The sequence below is a fragment of the Myotis lucifugus genome, unplaced genomic scaffold (genome assembly GCF_000147115.1).
Source record: "Myotis lucifugus unplaced genomic scaffold, Myoluc2.0 scaffold_100, whole genome shotgun sequence".
In the NCBI taxonomy this organism is placed as follows: domain Eukaryota; kingdom Metazoa; phylum Chordata; class Mammalia; order Chiroptera; family Vespertilionidae; genus Myotis; species Myotis lucifugus.
The window spans coordinates 3,155,862-3,179,634 of record NW_005871148.1 but is presented as its reverse complement, the minus strand read 5'-3'; the positions used below and the strand labels follow the sequence as shown (position 1 = coordinate 3,179,634).

Below are 23,773 nucleotides of genomic sequence, written 5' to 3'. Positions count from 1 at the left end.
AGTGCGTGAGCTTCCCCAGCTCTTGCCAAAATGGGTTTTAATCTTCAAACAAAGCTTAATCGTGGCCAAGTCGATAGATAAAACATAGAGGTATCTCGTTGCTCTTTTTTCCTCCGGGAATTCTAAACTATTTTTTTGTGAGCCAAGTTGGATGACATCATCGGCTACTTACCTGGAGACTTGGCTTTAGCCAGTTGGTCGGTCACCTCCATGAAGTTGCATTTCAGTGTGATGCCCCTAACTCGGTAAAGATCACTAAAGAAAGGCCGCGTGAAAATGTATTCTTTTGCAACACCCACAACGTTGTTGGGGACATCATCGCTCACATTGCTGTCTCTCTTCTAGGTAATGAAATCACATCCAAGAAATTTCTTCTGAAACTGAGTGCTAGGAACGGCGTTTTGTTCCCAAAGGGACGCATCTGCTTCCCTTTTACCACGTATGAGAGCCCTGTAACTGAGGATCATGATTCTCACCTTTTTTTTGGCTGTCAGGAAGTGCAAAGCCAAGTTTAAGGATCAGTGACAGCAATTCTGTTAACTCTCTCTCTCTCTCACACTCTCTCTCAATTCTTTCTTGTTAACTCTTGTGGGAAATATATTTATGTTTTTATGGTCTTCAGTCCTGACCTTCTATTTTTACTTTATAAATCACATGGAGTATTTTACTGGCAAACCACTCCAAATCCTGCGGAAAAAGGCAAAGGCTGAAATTTCTCATGTGATAAACTCTGGTAATTTTCATGTCCCTAAAACCTAGACCAGAACTGGCACCGAACACCGTGCTCACATAAATATTTGTTTAATACATGAATGGATGCACTCCACAATGACCCACTAAGAAAGGCATTGACATCGAAAAGAAACAGGAGCTACTAGCTGATCCAAGAGAGGGCGGGGCTTCCGGAAGCAAGACAAAAGGAAGGAAGTACCCAGAGTCTCAAACATGCTCAGCCTTTCTATTTCTAAAAAATGACCCAGAAGGCCTCCAACTTTCTAGGCACCAAGACACTCATCACCTAGTTGTTTAAAATAATGTAAAAGCAGGAAGCAACCTACGAGTCCCATAATCGGGGGATGAGTCACAGAAGTGTGGTGACCTGCTGAATGGGAAGTGGTGGCCATTTAGAATGTCCTGTATGCAGAGTTCTTCAGGACTGGAAGAAAAGTGTGTGCAATGACACTACTCGAAACAGCGGGGCGAGAATTGCATCTCCATTCCGTGCCCCACCGTGGCAGGCAACGTGCACAGAAGGTTGCTTTGTGAATATTTTGCTTCCTTTCAAATAAACTCAAATTGGAGACTTTAGGCCGAGCACTATGGGTAGAGCGTCTATGCAAGAATGCGATCCCCCACTCAGAGGGGCCATGATTTCTGACGGTCACGCGTGTAGAGGCTTTTAGTAAGTCACATGTTTATAGCGTGTGCATGCCCATGTCGCGTTCCCTGCCTCAGAAGCTCAGCTTGGAGTCCCCACGGAGTTCGGTAAGAGGGTTTCACTGCCCCATCATGAAAAGGTAACAAAATAATTAATAAAAATCAAGTGAAGTGAGCAAGGTGCCAAGCGGTTTAAGCATGGCAGTGGGTATCTGGGAATGGGGGGCTTTCCCCCCTTATCTATAGTGGCTACAAGAATCAGGTGTCATTTTTGTAAATTTTCTAAATTTCTCTCAAATGATCTAAAAGCATTCCCATAGTATCCTGCCCCAACCAAGCCCAACGGTGCCTCCCTAGGCTGCCCATTGCCAAAGACATCGGCCCTTTCACTTTGACAAGTTCTCTGGGCACTGGATGATGATACTGGCCCCACCCAGCCAGCCCTCAACCCCCCACCCCACCCCCACCTCCGCACCACACATACTCCCCCTGGGGTTCACCTGCAGGCACATAGTTTCAATTGTTTTTGCCATCTTGGTGGGCTTCATGCCAGGGCTGTCCTATGGTGAGAGGGTGGGCCCCTGGGCCAGACGGGCCTGCCTGCCCCTTGCTCCTTCCGCTGGGGCCTCTCAGGCAAGAGTCAGCTCAGTGGGGGTGGCTGCAAAGGGACCTGCAGGTTCCGAGAATTGCGGTGCTATTTTTCTCTTCCACCCACACCCAGGCAGCTAAAAAAAAGTCAGGTGAAGGTAGAAGAGAGGGTTCCAGAAACAGTTCCAGGAGGGCATCTAGTCTCGTAGACATCAGAGTCAGCCAAGAGATAGGGTGGGTTTGAAGAAAGCCATTATGGGAGGAGGGCCCCAGGAGGGTCCCGCCTCCCCCACCCAGGCTACCTCTTTGGTCTCCTGAGTGTGGCAAGGTCAGGAACATCAGAGAGACCTGGTGTCCAGTCTCGCTGTGCTGCTGAGGAGTTATGTAACCGGAAGCCGTTAACGAACTTGGGCCTCAGTCTTCCCATCTGTAAGATGTGCACAGTGACTTCTATTCTGCAGAAGTGCCACGAGGATTCCATGAGAGGATTATGTCAACATGATGCAACAGCTGTTGGATAAGGAAGACCCGCCCCTCCGCCTATTTACTGATTTCTGCCTGTGCGTGTCCTCCCCTTTCCATCCTGTCCTCCACCGGGCTGCAGCCCCAGCCTCCTCCTCCAGGGAGGCACCTGGTGTGGCCCACATCTCTGCTCTTCCAGGTGGCTCACCCAGGAATTGTTATTTGACCTCTCTGGACTCACCTTTCCTCTTCTGTAAAATGGGCTCAGTAAGGAGGACCTACCTCGAGTGGTCACTGTGGACTTTAAATACATGCATGTAAAGCACCAGGAAAGTGCCTGGCAAGCTCAGCAGCGTGTGTGTGTGTGTGTGTGTGTGTGTGCGCGTGCGTGCTGTTTTTTTTTGTGTTTTTTTTGTTTCTTTGCCATTTTCATCTGCTTCTGAGTCCTTGAGCCCACCACCGGCTCTTCTGTTTCTCTGGAACCATATTGTACTTTCTCCTCTCGCGCCTAGAATAAGCCTCTCTGCAATATATTTATCGAATTAGCTTTTTGGAAAAAAAAGAATCCCTGGGGAGACATCCAGTTCTGCTTTCTTTGGAGCCAAAAAGCACTTTTCGCCCCCTCCCCCGCAGGCACGGGCTTGCTTCCTGTGGGGTGGGCTCTCGGATGGGAACCCGATGTGAAAACAGATAACCTCTGCCTGTGCCGTGCGCACCAGCATTTCAGCTGAACCGTGAGTCACTGCCAGAGCACGCGAGGGGCCGGAGGGGAAGCTAGGGGCTTGCGCCACTCACTCCCGCCTGACGACAGGTGGCCGCTGGCTCTAGATGCTGGGCCGACGGGCAGAGATGGGAACCTGGGTTTCCTGGGCAGGAGCTGGGGAGAAGTCTTGGAGATCTGATCTTTAATTAATCCTGGTGCGTGCATCTGGTGTCCTTAATTAGTGGTGAACACCTCGAGGGCCCGGGCCGTGACACAGTAATGGTTCGGGTATCACCAATGATGCCAAGGAGACGAGGCACACTAAGGAATGATCATTATGTTTATTCATACACACATAATAATGTATCTAACAAAGCATGTCATGCAAACAAAGGTTAGAGGTCATACGAATTGAGGAAAGCAATGCAGTAATTTATACATTCATCTCGCCCGCTATAAGCCCAGCGCCATCAGGCAGCTGCTGGCCTACAGCTGTCCGTAGGTGCTAATACAGAAGAAAGAAACCTCAACCTCCGTCTCTGTCTTCCTCCTTCACACGAACTGGGGGTCTTAGGCGATGGTTTCCAATGAACACTTTACATGGCAGGTCCTCCACACACACACACGGTATTACGTAGCAAAAGCAATGATTTCAAATGTTTCTGACCATCTAGAAAAGTTATTCTGAGATACCCTAAGAGAAGGGATATGAGGTGAGTTTTTAGACCCTTTGGACCTAAAAGAATAACCGCCTTCATGGATGACTTCGCAGCGTCCACTGACCCCCTCAGGAAAAGAATCAGGTTCTCCCAGGAAGAGCGCCAACAACACTGCGGACAACCCCAGGAAATGCCCTCCCGAGCTACGCCGCAGCGGAGACGAAGATGCCGCTGTCTAATCAGAAAGTGCGAAGCCACCCTCCGTCTTGTTTTAGAAAAAAGGGTTCTTATAAAGAGGACTTGATACTTGTTTTCTGAAAAGTGGGGCTCCGTCTACGCACATAGGAAAGGACTCTGCATGATGCCAGGGGGCGCCTGCCGCCGCCTCTTCCTTCTCAGGGATGCTGACGTGCTTCTGAGCTGCCCGGTGGGCAGCGTCCCCAGGGGACGTCTCTGAATTTCCACCGAGTGGGAGGGGCCTGGGGACCCCCGGGGACTGGAGACAGAGCTGAGGAGGTGCCCTCTCTCCCCACCAAAGGGTGGTCACAGAGCCACGCAGAGCAAGGAGAGGGGCTCAGGGACCCCCGTGAGTGCTACCCTAGGGCTGCATCTGGAAGAGGGACAATAAAGCCATCTTTCCAGGGCCTACGAGTTCCTAGATCTTAGACAGCTGTCCCTCGTGTCTATTAAAAATACGGAGGGCGTCAGTCGGCCAAATGCTCCACCTGAACTTCCCCCCACCGGCACGGGAAACCCGCAGAGGGAGTGCAGGTCGTGGCCGCCCCAGCTGACCGCCGCTGAGCCCTCCTACAGGGAGCGCGTGATGGGAATCTTATCAAATTGTCAGGGGTTTTATTTTAAAAACTCATTTTAAAAGAAGGCCGGAGTTATTAAAGTTCTCTATAAAAAAGTACAAAGAGCCCAGTATACCCAGTTGTTCTCCTGGAGTTAATTTCTCCCTTAAGGTTTAGAAAAAGGTCTTTGGGACCCGTGGGCCTTAGTGTAGGGGCATCGTAAGGCTGTTTGATGACCGAGTCCCACCTCTGGGGTTACTGACGGACACTTGCTCACGGACAGAGGCACAGGGAACCCTCCCAGAGTCCAGGACATCACAGAATTAACGGAACCGAGGTCACCATGATGACGGCCTTCATCCCTGCCTACCTCAGGGCACCTTCCCCGATGTTCTGCATCTCCTCACAGCAGGAATAGACAGATCCCCAGACGGGAAAGGACGGACGTGTTGACGGTCGGCTGTATGTCACAAAATGTAACCCGGGCAACTCGAGGAGCATGTGTGTGAAATACTTCTCAGCACTCAGTCAGGCCAGGGCGCAGGCCCTCCACCCGTCCCTCTCCTCCGCAACCTGTCAGCCGTCGCTGCTCCCGCAGCCCTGGCGGTGCCTGGCTCAGCGCCCACCGGTTTAGAGATCGAGATTATTTGGTGTGAACGGCACACACGAAAAACAGGTGACTCCATAAGACCCAATGAGACAATGACTGTCAGAGGGTGGTGACTTCCTGAGGCTTCTGAAAACGTAGGACTCCCGCTTTCTTCTCTCTTCAGCAGAGAGAAAACAAACCCCAGCAAAAACCCCTAAAAACAAAAACCCTCGAGTTTCCCTTGCAAAGTGGAATCAGGCGGGGACCACGGTTAGTTTTGGTGACTTCCCCACCCACCCCGGCTGCCGGCTGCCCTGTGCTTGGCGTTGGTGGAACCCGCTGGCTTCCAGGGCGGGTGGGTGGTTGGGGCTCAGCTGCTCCCACGCAGGGCAGGGCGGGGCGGGGCTCTGGCAGCTGGTGAGGATGCTGCTGGCACTTGGGAGCTGCTTTGTGAGGCCGAGGCTACGTCCCTGGCCACGGACTCGCTCTCAAGGACCAGCCGGCGGTGTTTCATCGGCACCAACGACCTTGATTCCCTCCCCGGGGCCCTCTCCTTCGCCTCCGTCGGCAAGCCTCCTTCCAGACACACCGAACCCGCTCTTCTCCCAACGCCTCACCCGCCTCCGCCTCCGCTGACCTCTCACCTCTCAGATCACCAGCAGGAGGCCCCCTTGGGTCTGCACCCTCACCCCCAGCAGGTCCCACGCTCTGCTGGAGCCGAGCTCAGGGGTCACGTGCCGGCTGCATTCATCCTGGCCTTGCAGAGTCTCGGGTCGTTCCCAGAGAGCTCCCCACCTTCTGATTTTCCACCAAATCCCCATAAGAAGGCCTCATGAGGAAAGACAGGCAGCGGTACTGCACGAACTTGTGCCTGGTCAGGGGGACAGGAGAGGACTCGACGTGTTGACGAGCAGTCATTTATCAACTTCTGGAGTCAGTTCTTGCCTTGAGTGAACCTCCTGTGAACTCCGATGGCCGTGCTCCACAGCCTTCCATTCAAACCAGACACCTGGTGGCTTTTGCCGAGATGCCGAGAGAAGGGGCTGCAGCCCGCCGGTCGGCAGCCGCAGGGGAGATCCAGCCCGGCTCAGCCGCCGTCCAAGAGAAACTACCGCAGGGCCGTGTGCCGGCCTTTCGGAGGCACGGCCGCTGCGTCCGGTGGAGGCTCAGATTCTGCTAGCTTCGGCCGGCCGGGGCCCTGGCGATTCGGGCTGGAACCTCCTAGGGCCCCCCATCACCTGTAAGGCCCTCCTCCTTCCAGCCCCCACCAGGCTGCTGGGCCTCTATTCGCAGGATGCCTGCGAGCAGGACGGCGCCATGGAATCTCATAGGCGCTGCGCTGGCAGCTTTGGGATGGTCTCCACGTGCCTTATCTTCCCGCAGTGACTGTCTGGGCTGCCGGAACCTTCCAAGCAGGAGTCTCTATCGGGATCCAGGACACAGCATCGCATCGAGCAGGCTGGGTCGTGGGCAGCCTCCCTGCCCGTCCCCAAGCCTGCTGTTCCTCGGGCGGGCGGAGTGCCGGTCCGCAGACGGGGCCTTTTCTTTGAAAACGTCACAGGCTCGGAAAGCAGGCCAGCAGCTGGGAGGTGAGTGTGTTTCCTGGGGAAATCTGAGTGATTGGAAATGAGTCGCTGCTTCCGGAAAGCCGGAGCCCATGCGGGCTGAGCCCAGGCGGGCAGCATGGGCTCGGGGCTCAGGACAAGCGACGCCCAGTCCGAGGGCCTCTCCGGGGCCTTCCTCCCCTCAGCTTGGTGGGGCACCGTCTGTCGTGGCTCTGTTCTGGGCATGAGGACGGGTGAGGACGGGCTCTTTTGTGTCTTAGGCTCTTTCTATAAACTGGTCCCTTTTCTACCAGACCCAATGGAGGCGGGCCTGACCCCCACACGTGCGCTGACCTGCAGGACCGCCGCTCTGAAGTCCACGGCCCATCCGAGGCGGCTGAGGAGTTGCTCTTTCTGGGGCTGACCTGCTCCCCACCCCACTCCCTTCCTTCCCAGGACAGACGCCCCCCGCCCCTGCTCAACGCCCCTCAGTGGGCGTGTGTCCCACCAACATCAGGCAAACAGCGGAACCACGTGGAGGAGGCACGCAGCCTGGAGCTGGTCCTGGGAACCAGGAGAGACGCAGACCCTGGCGGGACAAGGTGGCTTCCATTCAGGACGTTCTTTCCGCCCAGAAGCCGGCTTCTCGAGGGCCTGGCCTGGGATGCTGCCCCCCACGGAGGGCACCCGGCTGGTTCCAGGGCAGCTGGGGGGCCCCTGCAGCCTCTGAAGGGGTCCGCTGGGAGCTCCAGGGACAGTCTGTCTCGGGGAGTCTGCACCTGAGGAGCAGGCGCGCGGTCCCTCCAGGGCACGAGGCGTCTGGTGTGGCCACGCACACGGATTGGCAGGGGCCCCCTCCCCCCTCCACGAGTCACACACAGCAACGCGGCTGAAAGGACTGGGGGGTGGGGTGGCTGTGATCACACCACCTCTGCTCGCACTGGAGTCCGACATCCCCGCTTCCCCGGGAGGAAGGAGGGACACAGCACCGCACAGAAGCTGGTGCTAAGAAGCTAAGAGACAGTCTCTTCCCAAATATAATCCCCCAAAGCTTCCTTTTGCAGGTAGAATCAAATACATATACATATAGCTAATTAATCAGGTAAAGTAGCCATTCATTTCTGAAATTAGATCTATGTTAAAAAATCAGTATGTCCAATACAGAGGCAATGCGCAGGGGGCACACGGGGTCGGGGAGGGGAGAGGAAGCAGGGCAGCAACGAATTTACTAAAACTTAATCACAGAAGCAGGTTAGAAACAAGAGCCTTCACGAGTATAGCACAATTTTCTCTTATGAAATTAGGGTAATACTCTCCTTATGCTTGATACGCTTGTATCAGTGTATAGATTCGCTTGTGATGAAGGTTTATCAGACACATGCAGACTTCATTGCATGATGCATCTGCAAAACACAGGAAAACCCTTCTCGCAAGACAGCATCTCCGAGCGGATGCGCGGCCAGGTCTCCTGATTCTACAGCCTCAGGTGGGTCATTCGGCACTAGCCGGATGTGGGGGCCGAAGCCGGATTGTTTTTCATCCCTCAGGGGATGTCAGGGCCAGAGACGGGAGGGACCGGGTCTCAAGTCAACACTTTAAGTTACTGTACATCGTACTCCCCTACACGACACCGCAGCCTAGTCAATAAATAAATACAAAAGGGGCGGGGCGTACACTTCGCTCCCTAGGAAGCAGGCGGCAAAACATGGGTGTGCGTGGGGGTGGGGGGGAGGAGGGTTGGCTAACAACACTGGTGCGTGGTTGGTGTTGCGGATGGCACCCCGATCAGATCGCAGCGTAACCTCCCAGAGGTTAACACGGACGCGCACACGCACACGCACACGCACCGGCGTGTCCTGGATGGGGAGTGACGTCCTGTGCAAAGTCCTTAGAAGGTTTGGCCTCTTACAAAGAAATGCAGGCATCACGACGGGGAGCGACCGCGTGGGGACGAGACGACAGACCCACGGACACCCACCCGAGGCTTCCTTGCTCTCTTTCCTTAAAAGATCCGGTCACTGCCGGGCCGTGATGGGGTTATGACTGTCAACGTCTGGGAACAGTGAGCTGGCAACGGGCGACTCTTTCCATGGAGAACCAAGGGCAGGTGCTCCGCGCCGGCCCGCCCCCACCCGCCCGGCTCGCTCTCTGCTCTCTGGGTCCCCGTCTCCTTCCCAAGGCGCCTGGGTGGGGCCGTGTCCAGCCCACAGCTCTGGTTGGGGTGGGGGCAGGATTCTGATGGTGAGAACCGACAGACAGGACGGGGAAAACGTATCAAATCGTACCAAAAAGGGGCAAGAGTCTGTTTGCTTTCCAGGAAGGGCTGCCCTACGCCGGAGGCAGCCTCCACATGACGAAACCGGACACTGAGCTCTGTGTTCTCTTCCGCTAAGATAAGGTTCTTGGTTGTAAGAGAAAGGCCCTGCACGGGAGGTCACGTTTGGACTAACAACCGTACGATCTTTCTGGCCTCCGTCTGGAACGAGAAACCAGGCCGCGGCCATAAAGTGTCAGGTGAAGGATCAGGTCCCACTGCGGGAGGGGCGTGGGGGGGCGGGGGCAGGGGAGGCGTGTGTTCCGTGGGTGAGCTTCATACTGGGCTCTGTAAGATGGGGTGCACAAACTGGGGGTTGACATACGAGAACCCTTCGAAATCAGCCTGGTCGATGTTAGCGATGACCAGCTGGTCGGGAGGCGTTAGGACGGGCTGCCCGCGTGTGAAGAACTTGTCGAAGTTTTCTGCGCCTTTGCCACACTGCGGAGGAAGAGGAAAGGGGGGAGGTCAGTCGGCATGCGGAGCGTGGAGCAGCCCGCGGGGAGGAGCCCCCGGGGCGTCGGGCAGGTTAGGCGGGAGAACTTGGAGGCTTGCAGGTCGCTGGGTTGAAAGCCAGGCACAGCCAACAAGAACGAGACTCGTTTGGGTGTACATCTTCACCCCCTCCCCCCGCAGTGAACCCCTCGGCAGAAACGCACTGTGGACAGTGAGGGGACCCCAAGGGGGCCGCTGCTTCATGTCCATCTTACAGAGCAAGCAGGGCCTGAGCATGGATAACACACACATACACACACACACACACACACACACACACGCACGCACATGCACACACACGCGAGGCATCAGTCTTGGTTCCATGTGGAAGGCTGGGACGTGAATGGGGTACAGGCAGTGACCCCTGGGCCTAGAGGTTGGGGTGACTGCTCCACATCTGGTTCTTTGCGACCGCGTTTGTAGTAAAGTAAAGGCGCTGTGATTCGTGCCTTCCAACTGCTCAACCCCTAGGCCCGTCTCTAACCGGCACTGGGGGAGGGTGAAGGCGTGTCGGACGGAACTGGTTGGGGGCGTGTTGGGGGCTGGGGGCTGCAGGCAGAGCCCGCCCCTGTGGAGGCTCTGAGACACACAGCGGCCATGGCAGCCCAGCCCCCAATGAGGCCAAGGGGTGTCCTCACTGTCCCCGCCCCCCAGAGGGGCTGTGGCAGTTGAAGTCCCCCAGACCCCCGGGCGGCTCTGAGACAGGGAGCTGGGAGGTGCCCAGTGACCTGACCACGGCCCCCACACTTGTGAGGCCTTTTACCTGTGGGGCCATGGGCAATGGGGACAAACGCTGCATCAGCAGAGGCTGTAAACGACCCAGCATTCCCAGAGGATGGCTCTAGGGAAGCTGTGGGGGGTCCATCCCGTCCCCTCATCTGAGAAACGGGAGGAAGACGGGGCTCCCTGCCTGGGCGGCGAGGAAGATGACGTGGAGTTTCGCACACAGCCCGGCTTGTGGTGAGCGCATGGCACAGTCCAGGCCCGGGGCCACCCCTCTCGCCCTTTCCCACGTCTCTCCCATCTCCTAGAAGGCTGCCTGGGAATCTAGCCTCACTGCGCTCTCCCCACCTTCTTATCAGCGACAGAACCTGCCCCAGGGACCCATCTCGGCGGAAGGCCGGCCATCAAGGCCAAGCCAGGCCTTCCTCACGGGTGGCATTCCTTCCGGCTGGTTTTTGTTTTCACAAGTGACCACGTGCTCTTAACCGAGGAGAGTTCAGACCAGGGGCTGGTGCGTGGAAATGAGGGGCGTGTTGGTGGGGAAAAGGGGGCAGGTGGGTGGGAGATGAGGGGTGGGGGGGGGAGCTGTCCGGGGCCCTTCCAGCCCCTGCGGAGGCCATGCTAACTGCTGGTCCTGCTATCACGGGGTTTCCCTCCGCCTCCCTGTTCCCTGGGGAACACCGAGCGCCTTCGGAATAAAGGTCAGCGGGAGCGGAGTCTGCGGTCGGCACCTCCACACGCACAGGCCATTCTGAGCCACTCAGAGGCTCTCCCAGAAGAAGGGCACAACCATACCCCCCCGCTCCCCCCTGGACCCACCCTGCCTGGGGCACCCCATCCAGACACTGCTGTTGCGATGACAGCTAGAGAAACAGCCCTCCTTCGAATGCTCCAGTGGTTCTCAACCAGGGACAACTTGGCACCCCACCTCCTTTTTGGGGTGACTGGGCAATGTCTGAATTCGTTTTTGGTTATCATGACTCGGACAGGGGTAGGGGTGCTGTTAGACACTCTGCAGTGCACAGGGCACCCCCTGCCAAGGATTGTTGGTCCAACATGTCAACAGTGCTGATACCAAGATGGCGATGCCAGGCGGAGGCGGTCCTGAGCTCAGACAAGGAGATTAGGCAAGAACGGCCACCTGCGGGCAGAGAATGGCCAAGCCGCAGAAGCCCACGGCGCAGGTGCTGTCAGCAAGCGTTCCCGCCGCAGCAGAGCTGGCTTCAAGGAGAACATCCTTTGGGAACCTGACTGATCGACACCATTCAAATGAATCTGCTGGGGGTGCTCCCAGGGGCTGGGGCAGTGCTCCCTGGAGGAGCAACCACTTGCATGTCTGTTGCTGTTCACGAACCAGGCAAAGATGGGCAAGAAGAACTCCTGCAACAATGGAAAAGAAGGCAAAGTCTCTAAAAGCAAGAGGAAGGCAAGCGCAGTACATGTCCCTCTGCTGGCCGGGGTCCCCCGTCTCGCTCCTGACTTGTGTGTGACCTTTCCCGTGAGGACCATCTTGGTAGCTGGGAGAATCCATCCTCTTCCAGTGGGAAGTTCCAAAGCCAGCGCTTAGCTGCCACAGAACAGGAAACGAGAAAAACCACCGGCTGGCGTGGCTCAGTGGTTGACCATTGACCCATGAACCAGGAGATCATGGCTTGATTCCCGGTCAGGGCACATGCCTGGGTTGCAGGCTTGATCTCCAGTAGGGAGCGTGCAGGAGGCAGCCGATCAATGATTCTCTCTCATCATTGCTGTCTCTCTCTCTCTCTGAAATCAATAAACACACACACACACACACACACACACACACACACACACACACAAACAACTAAAAGAAGAGCTCCTAAGATCTAAAAGGCGGCCCACGCTGAAGCCTGGGGAGGGGACCGACGCTCCAGGGCATCGAGTTCTAAAGCCGTCGCCCAGAGCAGGGCACTGCTGAGGGCTGCCCCTGCTTAGGGGGCCACATGCTGTCAGACCCAGGGCAGAAACCCCCACTTTTAAAAGCCTCACGCCGGCCGCTGACCACGGCACTAGGGGCAAGGACGAGCCCCGGCCAACCGGAGCTCTGCCCTGTGATCACTGCCCACGGGAGTGTGCCTGCAGGTCTCAACGCTGCTCGCCACCGCAAATCGCCCCCTTTTCTTTCCAGGTCCGTCTCCGTGGACTTTTCCTGATCCCAGAGAGAGAAAGAGGATGCCGGCAAACGGAAGCCTTTTGAAACCTGTTCCCTCAGGTGAGGACACCTGGGACGGGACACCTGAGCAGGATGGTGGGGGGCAACGATGAAGAAGGAGCCTCTGGCTGTACCTAGCACGCCCGCCCGCCCGGAGAAAGCCTGGAGAGCGGAGGCGGGATCTGAGGCCCGGAGGATCGAGGACACAGGAGGAACTGCTATTCTCAGGGGAGTCACACCAGAAAGACATCACGTTCTCCCACGGGGGGCGGGCGGGGGCGTGAGCACAGCTATTTTTACCAGAGGTTCCGCCCTGGGAGAAGCAGTGCTAGTTTTCCCACCACAGAGGGGCTCTTCATGCCTGGAAAATCAGTCCTCCACAGCCCCCGAGAAGTGGGGCCTGGGAACAGACACACTCTAATCCTATTGGAGAAGATCTTCAACTACCCGCTCTTCTTTTCTTTGTTTTCTTTAATCCTCACCCTCGGATATTTTTTCCATTGATTTCTAGAGAGTGGAAGGGAGGGAGGATAGGGAGGCCTCTGGGCTGCGATGCCCCACACAACTGATGGGTTCTCAGACGGAGGGGAGAGGCTGCGGGAGGCGGCCCGAGCTTGCCTGGGCCGGTGTGTGAGCCCAGAGGGCATCGGTGCTCACTGGGCCGCGTCTGACACCAAGGAGAAGTGGGGGTACAGTGGGGTGAAGGACCCACCAGAGTTCCAAAGCTCAGGGCAATGCTTTGGGGAACTCGCTGCGCGGGTACCTTTGCAAAGGTCAGGGGAGGCTGTGAACGTCCACCCTCCACGCCCGCTGTGAGGATCGAAGGGGCTGAGGTGGGCGCCACCCTTTCTCAGTGACCAGGCGTGACACTGACGGGAGGCACCGCACGGACAGCAGGTGCCGGCGTGCGGAAGGTGTGTGATCACATGCAGGGCGAGAACGAGCACCGGGAGTAATCCACCCCTCTTCCTTAGCTCTGGATCCGGGACGTCACTTTTTTTGGTTTTTGTTTTGTCTTGACATTCCTACCCGTTTGGTCAGATCACCCATTACTAAAACGAACCTAGGAGATGCCAGGCCTGGCAGAGCTGTGACAAAGCACAGAAAGATTCGACTCCGGGGGCATCTGGGAGCGAGACGCCCCGCCCAGGGCCCAGGTGGCACACGGGCCACTCGCCGCCCTTTGCATTGTGTGTGAGGCCGTGGAGGTGGGCCCCTCGGCTCCGGGCCTCACCTGGGAGAGGCCGCCGGGACTGAGCCACACGTGCTGGTCTCAATCCTGCCCTTTCCCTCGCTGCCCGGGCATGAGAGTGTAAGGGAACCGGCGGGGGGCGGGGGGCGGGGGAGTGTGAGTAGCACGAGAACACCGCCATTTCCAAGCAAATCCACACAAAACCCAGCAGAGCGGGAAGAGCACGCAACCAACCGAGAGAACAGGCGTGCAGCAACGGGAAGGAGAAAGGAGACTCATCAGATGGGACCCTCGCTGACAATTATGAGGCAGCAGGAGGTGCTTGGTCTTAGGGGAGCCGTACCCACATGTCAAGCCCCACAGTCCTGTGCCGGGTCCTAGCGCCGTGTGTTAGTAAGAACGCCGCCAACATCTGCGTGGCCCCTGCCTCCCGGCTGGGTGCTGTCTTCATTGGATTAAATAACCCGCCGCAGAGATGAGCGGACAGTCTGCTTTGGGCCTCCTGGGAGGTCATGTCCACGCTACGGAGCCACCCAGGGAGGGTGCTGGGCCACGGGGCAGCAGCCTGGTCTGCCCTCTCTAGGAAGGTCAGCATGCTCAGGGGAGGGTCTTCCGTGCACGGCCAACGCAAGCAGGTGCAGGCGCCGAGGGTTAAACGCGAGGTTAGTGCGCGCGTGGCGTCACCCGCGGGCTGGAGGTGTGCTCACCGAGGGCCTGGATGCCCACTGCAGCCAGTGTGTTTTGGTACAGAAAGTCTGGAGGATAAGAACGGACAGGGAGAGTGTTTGGAACACATCAGTGCCCGGCCCCGGAACCCCGGCATCGGAGCGGCGTGGACAGGATGCCACAAACCTGCGGGAGCCGGCGTGGAGACGCCTCTGAGGTCCACTGTCCTGGGAAAGCCGTAAGGTGCGAGCCAGGCTGTGTGGCGCGGCCCCACGCGGGTGTAGGTGCACGCGCGTGCACCACTTTCCGGAAGGTTACAGAACAGATGTGAACACTGGGGCTGGTGGCCGGGGAGGGGGAGACAGTGTCTTTTCGTTTTAGAGCCCTCTCCACTGCTGAGCTGTCTAGTTCACCACCTACAGCTAGTGTTTGGATAATGACTTTTTAGAAAGAGGGGTTGGGACCTCCTTCATCTGTTGCCATGACCTGTGGCGAGAGAGACGAGCCAGGCTGTGGTTTCTCAGACGAAATTAAACGCTGTTCATCTCCCCCGGTCGCCTCAAAGCTGCTCTCAGAAAGGCCAGTCGTGGTCAGGAGGCCGCGGTTTTGCTGATGGGTTTGCTGACCGACATGGGCTGTGAGCCACACGGTACGTGAGTGGGTTCTTGTGGGTGTGAGAGCCACGTGTGTCAGAGGGCTGAGACCTCACTGACCCTGGGCTTGTTCTATGGAATGACAACATGCCCTCCATTTGGTCCTCCTTTACTATTATTATTTAAAAAAATATTTTTACTGATTTCAGAAAGGAAGGGAGAGGGAGAGAGAGAGAGAAACATCAGTGATGAGAGAGAATCATTGATCGCTGCCTCCTGCACGCCCTACACTGGGGATAGAGCCCACAACCTGGGCATGTGCCTGGGAATCAAACTGTGACCTCCTGGTTCATAGGTCGATGTTCAAACATCAGCCCCGCTGGCCGGGCTGGCCTTCCCTTATACTAATGGCCGGCTCCAGCTGATCTGGCTCCTTTCCCGAGAAAGGCTGCTGCAGTGACCACTGCGTTGCAGCCTTTACTTCAGATGCTGGGAGCCTGTCTGCTTGCATGACGCCAGGCACACAGGGCCCGCCGCGCCCACCACTCCCACGGGAGCTCCTGGAGGCTTACAGACCTGCTGGCCTCTGTGGGTCTTTATTCTAAAGGCCACACTGCTCCCCGCATCTCTTTCCAGCAGAAACGTCTCTGGGAGAGTAATTATCCAGGAAAAGGAAGCCTTCTTGCCTCTAATTAGCCAAGTAGAAGATGCTGTCGTAGGCTGGTCGAAGGCTTCTATGTGCCCTCGTGCGTCAGGATGTGGCCGAACCTCTGGCCCCGACGGCTGTGCGTGTTCCTACAGTGCTGGCGAAGCTCCCCGCATCCCGGGACTCTCACCTTTAATTAGTGTCATGGCTGCCGGTTCCACGGAGAGGCCAGGACAATGCACCTCCCGCTGCCCGGGACCTGATTGGACGCAGCCCAGGCTCCCTCCATGTGATGGCTCAGACAGCCCCTTGGGGGCGCCCCACCGGGACAGGGGCAGGACACGGGCCTGGAGTGCCCTTCGTTATAGGCATCAGATATGAAGAGGCAGTAGGTTTGCCACTTACTCTCCAATGATTCAGAAAAACATAAGCGTGCACACGTGTGCATGCCTGCGTGCGTGTGTCCCCTTCAGAAATTAAATATTCACCTTTGCTTGAGTGACCTTTTTGTTAAACCTAAAAATAAAAAGGCACCTTCCTCCGTGGGATCTTCTGATGCGGCCGGTTTTTTATGACTCTGCGTTTTTTGCTCAGAACACCAGCCAAATGCTGAGCGGACGGTCGGGCGCCTGTGGCAGAGGCTCCTCTGGGCTGGGTTCCTCGGAGGGAAATGAGAGCAGCTTGCTGTTGCCCTTTTCTATAACGAAGGAGAGTTCTGTGCGGCCTCATCTCCAGGGGGGCAGAATGGCTGTTTCTGTTCCTGCTTTTAATTTACAAAACCATCCAGGTCACAGCGACCATCCCTCACTCCTGAAAATCGCCTCCACCGTCACAAGTGCACGTGGGGGCCTTTTGGGGCATGGGCCTCCCCACAATGGGCCGCCGCGTGCAGGCTGTCCCTTCTGGCTGAGCCTTTCCCCACAGCCCCCCGGTGCCTGGGTGCGAGCTCCAGACCCGCCACCCTCGGGGGAGACGGCCACCGTCCCACACCTGACTCGGTCGCTCTTCTCCCTCTGCTCCACCTTATGTGCGGCCTTAAAGAGAACCCAGGCCCTGGCCGGTGGCTTAGGTGGTTGCGAGTCGTCCCATGCACAGGGAGGCGGCCAGCTTGATTCCTGGTCAGGGCACATGCCTGGGTTGTGGGCTCGGTCCCTGGTGAGGCAGCTGATCAAAGTTGCTCTCACATCTATGTTTCTCTCTCTCTCTCCATCCTTCCTCTCTTTCTCTCTAAAAATCAATTAAAAAACTATTTTACAAAAAAGACAGAGAATCCAGGCCACGGCCTCACTGAAGGTCCCGACCGTCACGTCACTGTGCCATGGAAAGTCCTGCCTGGAGCCTGTGGATGGATCCACCGCACACATGTGTCCCTATCGGTGGGTCTCCGCCTTCCCGGGCCCTCGGGTCTTGTTTCAGCAATGTGACTGTGGTTGTTTCAGCAATGTGACTGTGGTCAGCAGGAAGATGAAGAAAAATGGGGCATCGTGGGAACCCGGTTCCTCCGGATGAGCTCTGCTCGCTTAGGGAAGTCAGGGATTTGGGGATCATCTTTCATTGGAGGTTCAAAAATAACAAATATAACAAAGACGAAAATAACAAATATACCAAACACCGACCCCCAGCGGCCCCCTGGGTAACGTGGGGATTGGGGTGTTACTGAGGCCTTTGCAGTACCCAAAGGCTCGAGCTCACGGGGAGCCAGGAGCGAGATCCTTCATCTGCTCAGCCTCAGGGAAACTGAGTCGCCAGCGCTTGCTCCAAAAGCACCGGGCAAACTCCAAGAGGGACGAGCTCCATCCACCAGGGCTGCCGGCTGGACGCAGGAGAGGGGCTCTGGGAGGGGCTGGCTGCACGGGCTAAGTCAGCCTCTGGCCGCAGTGTGGCAGCGGATTGGTTTTTCCAGCAGCAACAGCGCGGCTGGTATTGCCGCATCTTTGCAGGAACAAAACCGCCTGTATTTTCTCCGTAAACTCTTTGGACCTTTTAATGACAACATCGTAGGATAACAGCCTGTCTCCTCGGTCAGTTCTTTCCGCTGCTGTGTCCACCCAGTGCCCTCTGCAGCCAGGACGACACCTGTTCCCTCTGCTCCAGGCACCACAAGGTCAGAGGTCAGCGTGGTGCTCCCTGCACCCGAGGCTCAGAGCCAATTCTGCCGTGTGGTCTTTCTGCTCCAGGCACCACGAGGTCAGAGGTCAGCGTGGTGCTCCCTGCACCCGAGGCTCAGAGCCAACTCTGCCCAGCTGCGCAGTCCTGCGGCCACTTCTCCTAACCTCACTGTGCTTTCCTCTCCCTAGCGGCCCCATCTCCGCCCACCTGCACGCTGCTAGCTCCTTCCTCCCGCGCACAGGTCCCCGCGGGCTGCGGGCCCCTGGCGGGCTGCGGCCTCTGCCCCAGGAATCCGGCTGTGAGCGCGTGAGGTCTCTTTTCCTTCTGACCAGGGCTCTTGCTGGACAGGCCTTTCCCTTGAAGCCGTCAGTGTCAAGGCCTCGGCCGTGCTTGCTGTTCCCGTTGGTGAGTCCTGGGCCGTCCCTTCACAGCCAGAGGTGACTGGCTTTTTATTTAACTGGCACTTGATTACAAACCAGACAGACAGCAGGGCCTCGGGAATAAACACACACGTACACACTCTGCCTGTGGCTCCACTGCCAGCGACTACGCCCAGTGATTCCCATGGCCCAGGGGCAACCTGCACTCCCGGCTGCCCCGCCGAGTCACGCTCTCGCTTCCCCGACGTCCGAGTCCAGGGCTGAGCACCCACGGAAGGGGGAAGCCCCTGCAAACCAGCACTCCCTTCTGAAAGCGGTGGGGACAGAGCTGTGTGTGAGGGGGGCTGGGCTGCATCTCGGCTCGTTCTGGTAAGTGGGTTTTGCTGAACCCCTCGAGCCGGGGCAGTGTGTCTCTACGTTGCTCCTGTAAGAACGAGGCTGTGGGTAACATGTCAGAGTGCACCTCTCAGGTTCCATGTAAGGAGGCTACGTAACGACGAAAGGGACAAAGGAAGATCCCCAACAGGGTTCTGCGGAGACTGCCCCCAGCACCACTCATCACTGTCCTCTTCCCCCGCCCCCGTCAGACCAGGCTCTGTAGCCGGGAGCGCAGGGAGACGGGCTGAAGAGAAGGTGGGGCGGCAGGTGCATCAGGCCTCCGCCGGAAAGATGATTCAGGAGAAAGGTAACTGACCTCATTAACGGTAGTGTTTCTTCAGTTCGTGCTAAAAATGCCTTGGCGCAATAAAACCCACGGGCTGACCACCCGCGGTTCTATTCTTGGAGTGGAGGACACGTAAGCACGTTCGGCGAGGAAGCCGCGTGCCCCCCAGTCAGTAACTCAGCCACCCGGGGGTCCCCTCTGCCTGTTCTGGGGCACTCCTTGGGAGGCGGATCTGGGCCGAACCAACCCACGGACCGCCTCTGGAACCGACTGTGCAATAACGCTGCCCTGTCTGCATCGCTGGCCGAGGCGCTGGCTGAGCTGCAGGCATGGACCCACCCCGCTTTCAGACACGGGTGCCGAGAACAGCCCTCTAGGAGGCACCACCACGCGGCAGGTGGGCGAGCGAGGAGGCTTGGAGGCAGTTTACCTCCAGAGATAGAAACATTCAGAAAGGCAAGAGCAGGGAGCTCACAGTCAGAGCTGGCGGTGGCAGCCCTCGAGGTGGAGCGATGGTGTGGTGGGTGAGGACACAGGTCCAGGAGCCAGAACACTGAGTCCGAATCCTGGTTCTACCACCTGTCGGCTGTGTGTCCTCAGGCAAGTTACTCAGCCGCCCTGAGCCTCAGTTTCCTCAACTGTTATTGGGAGCGACAGTATCCACCTACAGCAGCGGTTCTCAACCTGTGGGTCGCGACCCCTTTGGCGGTCGAACGACCCTTTCACAGGGGCCGCCTAAGACCATCCTGCATATCAGATATTTACATTATGATTTATAACAGTAGCAACATTACAGTTATGAAGTAGCAACGAAAATAATTTTATAGTTGGGTCACAACATGAGGAACTGTATTTAAAGGGCCAGAAGGTTGAGAACCACTGACCTACAGGGTTGTTGTGAGGGTTCAATGAATGACTTTGTAAAGCCCTCAGGACAGGGCCCGGTGCATAGTATTTGTTAAATAAATGAAGAGAGTGGGCCCCTATAGGAAGCAGTCTGAATAAGGGTGGCGACACCAAAACATTGTGCCCCCCCCCCCCCCACCCCCCCCCCACCCCCCCCTACCCCGGCAGCAGGGGCAGCGGCCAAGCTGAGACCGGCGCCCAGGGCCCTGCCAATGGCCTGCCAGGCAAGTCCGGGACAACCGGAGCCACGGCGAAGTCCGCCCAACGCCTCTCAGCAAGGAACACGGACCATGAAATCCAAACCAAGCAGCCCTGCCCCGGCTCTCTAACGGTTCTGGGGGCGCTCGGCCGTCGCCCCGTTGGAGTGCCCGGTGGACACAGGCTCCCCTCGCTGCCCGTCTGTCCTGACTCTCAAAGTCAGCAGGAATGCTGGTGGCCCAGACACAGGATGGAGGGCAAGGCAGGCACTGGCCTTTCCCCCTGCAGAACCCAGGGGTCACCGCCTTCCGCTCTCCAGGAAAAGGGTGGGTGGGCCCCACAGGATTTGGGGAACCGGGGCCCAGGAAGCGGCGGTGCCCCGACTCACCACTTTGGGCTTGAAGGGCGGCTGGATCTCCCTGTTCTCCAGCTTCTCCCAGTCGATCCTCCGGAAGAAGGCGTGTTCTCGCACGTCCCGCTCGCCCTCAGGCCCGCAGCCCAGCCGCTTGCCCGGGTGCTTGGTCATCAGCTGGAAGCAGGAGAGAGGATCTAATGCATAACGTGTGACTGCAGTTGATATTAATGTGTTGTATGACTTAAATGTGCCAAGAGAGAAGAATTAAGTGTTCTCTCTCCAAAGAAGAAAAACGAGTGACTCTGTGAGGTGATGGATGAGTTAGCGTGACTGTGGGGTTCCTTTCATAAGGTCCCGTCACCCCTCCGTGTTCACAGGGATGAGCTCTAGGACCCTCGTGGGTACCAAAACCCACGGATGCTCATATAAAAGGTGTAGTATTTGCATATAACCTGCACACATCCTCCCGTATACTTTCAATTATCCCCAGGTTACTTATAACACCTGATACAATGCAAATGCCATCTAAATAGCAGTTATACTGTATTGTTGGGAATAATGACAAGAAAAAAAAGTCTGTCCATGTTCAGTACAGACACAGCCATCGTAGGCCTCCCTCCATGGGTACAGGTCAGCAACCATGTCACTTTTTGGGGGGAATATTTTAGATCTGTGGTTGGTTGAATCTACGGATGTGGAACCCGTGGATACGAATGGCCAATGCATACATCTATCACGTCATCCTGTTGTTCACTTTAAATATATTACAATTTTATTTGTCTATTGTACCTCAATCAAATTGAAAAAGCAGAAAATTTCATTCACACGTTCCTCAAAACCCATGACCCAGAAGGCTCATGGCAGCCCCTCCCCAGAGAGCAGCTGACCGAGCGCCCGCCAGCAGAACGCATACACAGAGGGTGGCACGTCCACTCGACGGAATACCGCGCGGCCGAGCGGAAGACGGGCTTCCACCACACGCAGCACCGTGGAGAGAGCTCACCATCGCAGTGTCAGGGGAAAAGCCAGGCCCAGGGCGCATCCAAAGTTCAAAACGGGCACAGTGCACGCACGCAGTGACGCGTGGGGGTGCACGCAGTGACGCGTGGGGGTGACTGCCGGGCGGGACAGGGGCAGCCCTCGAGGTGCTGGGCACGCGTGTCCATTTTGTGACAATTCATTGGCCTGCACAGATGACGGGCACCCTTTTCTACACGTGTGTTACATCTCAAAAACAGAGGAATGGGCACAGCACTAACGGAGGTGTACAGCGGAGGATAACTAACGTTTTCTAAGCGTCTGTGATCACTTCCGCTAAACGGCACCACAACTTCATGGGCTGGGGAGCGGGGGAGAATGGCGAACTAAAGCTACTGAGTTTCCGGAGGTGTTGGGGTGTCAACCCGTGTCCCAGGCTCCGCGTTCCCCACCGCGCCCCGCAGGTCCCCAGGCCCTCGCCCGTGAAGGCGGGAGGCAGTGGCGGGGTCCCTGCGCCCTCTTGCTGGGGAGTGTGGGAAAGATCGCCCGTCCACCCTTTCGGTCTGTGACCCTAAAAGGAACCCAGTGCACTCACTCCCTTGCAGATGGAGACGGCCTCCTTGGACAAGGATTTGGGGTAAGAAACGTTGTGCTCCATGATAGACTGAAAGAGCTCGTCCTCGTCCTCGCCGTCGAACGGAGGCTGTTCCGGAAAAGAGGAAGATGGAGAGATATTTAGGCAGGTCGTTGAAGGCGGCGCCCCAAGGGCCGCACTCGTGCGACACCGGGGGTCCCCCCCAGGCTGCAGTCAGCCCAGACGCGTGCGTGCGGGCTTCCTGGACCAGCTTTCATTTCCTCGCTCGCAGGTGGTATGCTTTCCCGTTTCCCTCTGCTCCTCTAACGATCTCTCCCTGGGCAACCCAAAACAATCTTTGAGAAAAGTGCTTCTGAGTAATGCTTTGATTTTTTAAATAAATGATAATTAACCCATTAATCTTGCAATTATGTGTTAAAATGGAATTATGACCCAGTAGGTTAGACGGCCTTGTGTTCAGAGGGTGGGGGTGGGGTGGAGGACGCTAATGCCTTTGGATTCCGAACATGGGGTGACGGGGACATCAGAACCCGGGCAAAGAGGACTTCCTTGGGTCCGGAATGCACATCAGGGCCCCTCTGACCCAACACAGAGCTGCCCCCCGTGTGGTGGCGGTGACAGGAGCTCAGCTTCCACCCGACACCTCCCATCTTTTTCGGGGGGTGGGGGGGTTGCAGCTCCCTGTGGAGAGAGGGAGGCATGTGGCTCTGCGGGAGGCCCCAGCTTTAAAGCCAGGCAGACGTAAACCAGAATTCCAGCTCCACCTCCTCCTAGCTGATTGTCCAGAGACAAGTGACTTGCCTCCTTAAGACACAGTTTTCCAATCTACAAAATGGGTTCCCTGGTGAGTCTGTAAAGTGCCTGATATTGTGTCTTGTATCCAGTAAGAGCCCAGTGAAGGGTGCTTAGCGGCACTGGTGTTGTGATTCAGGTAGACGAGCTGTTGTTGGGGGCTGCGGGGTCCTCGGGAGGAAGGGGAGCCCAGGATGCCTCCAGCATGTCTTCAGTACTGAGGTCAGCAAATCACCTGCCTCCTGGACAACCCACAGCACGAGGGGGCTTAGGGGAACCTGCTTACCGTCCCCTTTAACTTAGCCGTGAGCTCAGCACGCAAAAGGCAGACCAGGTCGGCCCTCGTGCAGAGTCCTATGTTTCATCTTTATGTTCCTTCTCATTATAGGGAGGACTCCAGTCACTTTGGCTGACAGGGTTAGGGCTCAGATAATGACAAAGTCTGGCTTAAATTTAAACGATACCATGGGCCAAAAACAACCGTGCGGTCCCTTCTCATCAAACATCTTCCCCCGAGTAAGAGAGTAGCTGAACTAAGCAGAGCGCTCCCCTAACCACCACTCACAAACCATCCGGAACTGTTCATCTGGCCCCCACCTTCCTCCTCGGCCCCAAGCCCCGCCCTGAACAGGAGCTGGAAGCAAGGCCGGCACACGGGAGCCACACCCACAGAGGGAAGATGCCGAGCCTATAAAGAACCCCACTTTCGGACCAGGTATGGGGTGACTGCTACCACTCATGCTTTTTTTGTGTGTGTGTGTCTAAAAATAGAAATAAATAGGCCCGTTTTCCGGTTGTAAGTGCCCGGCGTTACGAATGTCTAACTTGGGGGAAGCGTGCAGGTGGGTGAGGAGAGCTGCCATCAGCCCGCCTGTGAGTGACTCAGAGCAGCGCAGGGGCAGCCTGCCCCATGTGGGGTTCCGTGGGCAGAAGTCCCATGGCCCTGGGATGCCCACCTGGCAAGCCCGTTGGAGGCAGCCACCCCATTGGGCAGTGCAGGCAGCAGATGGTGGCCGGGGCCAGCAGGGGGAGGTGCTACTTCTATCGACAGAGCAGGGCAGGGCGGGTGGGGGTGAGGGTGCGGCTGCACCTGCAAGAGGGACAGTGGAGGCCAGTCCCACAGCCCATCCCACAGTCTTCTCGGCCCGATATCACGCAGCCTACTTCTCCCGACCACCTGTTACATGACACCCACAGAACACCGCATCTTCCCTAAAAAGCGACCCCTACATGTCGCCCGAGCTTTGGCTTAGGACAGTGGTCGGCAAACTGCGGCTG

The 23,773-nt window shown here is 57.0% G+C and overlaps 1 protein-coding gene across 7 annotated transcripts in view; it reads right to left on the bottom strand.

The window, feature by feature from the left end:
- Positions 1 to 7,810: 7,810 nt before the first annotated feature.
- PRKCA (protein kinase C alpha) overlaps positions 7,811 to 23,773 on the bottom strand; it is a 277,132-nt gene continuing 261,169 nt past the window's right edge. For 6 of the 7 annotated variants that reach the window (XM_023756965.1, XM_023756964.1, XM_023756963.1 and 3 more), the window contains 3 exons: positions 21,704 to 21,811; positions 20,164 to 20,304; positions 7,811 to 9,471 (listed from right to left, as the gene is read on the bottom strand). In XM_023756965.1, the coding sequence (XP_023612733.1) occupies positions 9,307 to 9,471; positions 20,164 to 20,304; positions 21,704 to 21,811 (414 nt within the window). In that variant the 3' untranslated portion in view covers positions 7,811 to 9,306. The remainder of the gene's footprint in view (positions 9,472 to 20,163; positions 20,305 to 21,703; positions 21,812 to 23,773) is intronic. The other variant, XM_006092426.3, reaches the window with a different exon arrangement.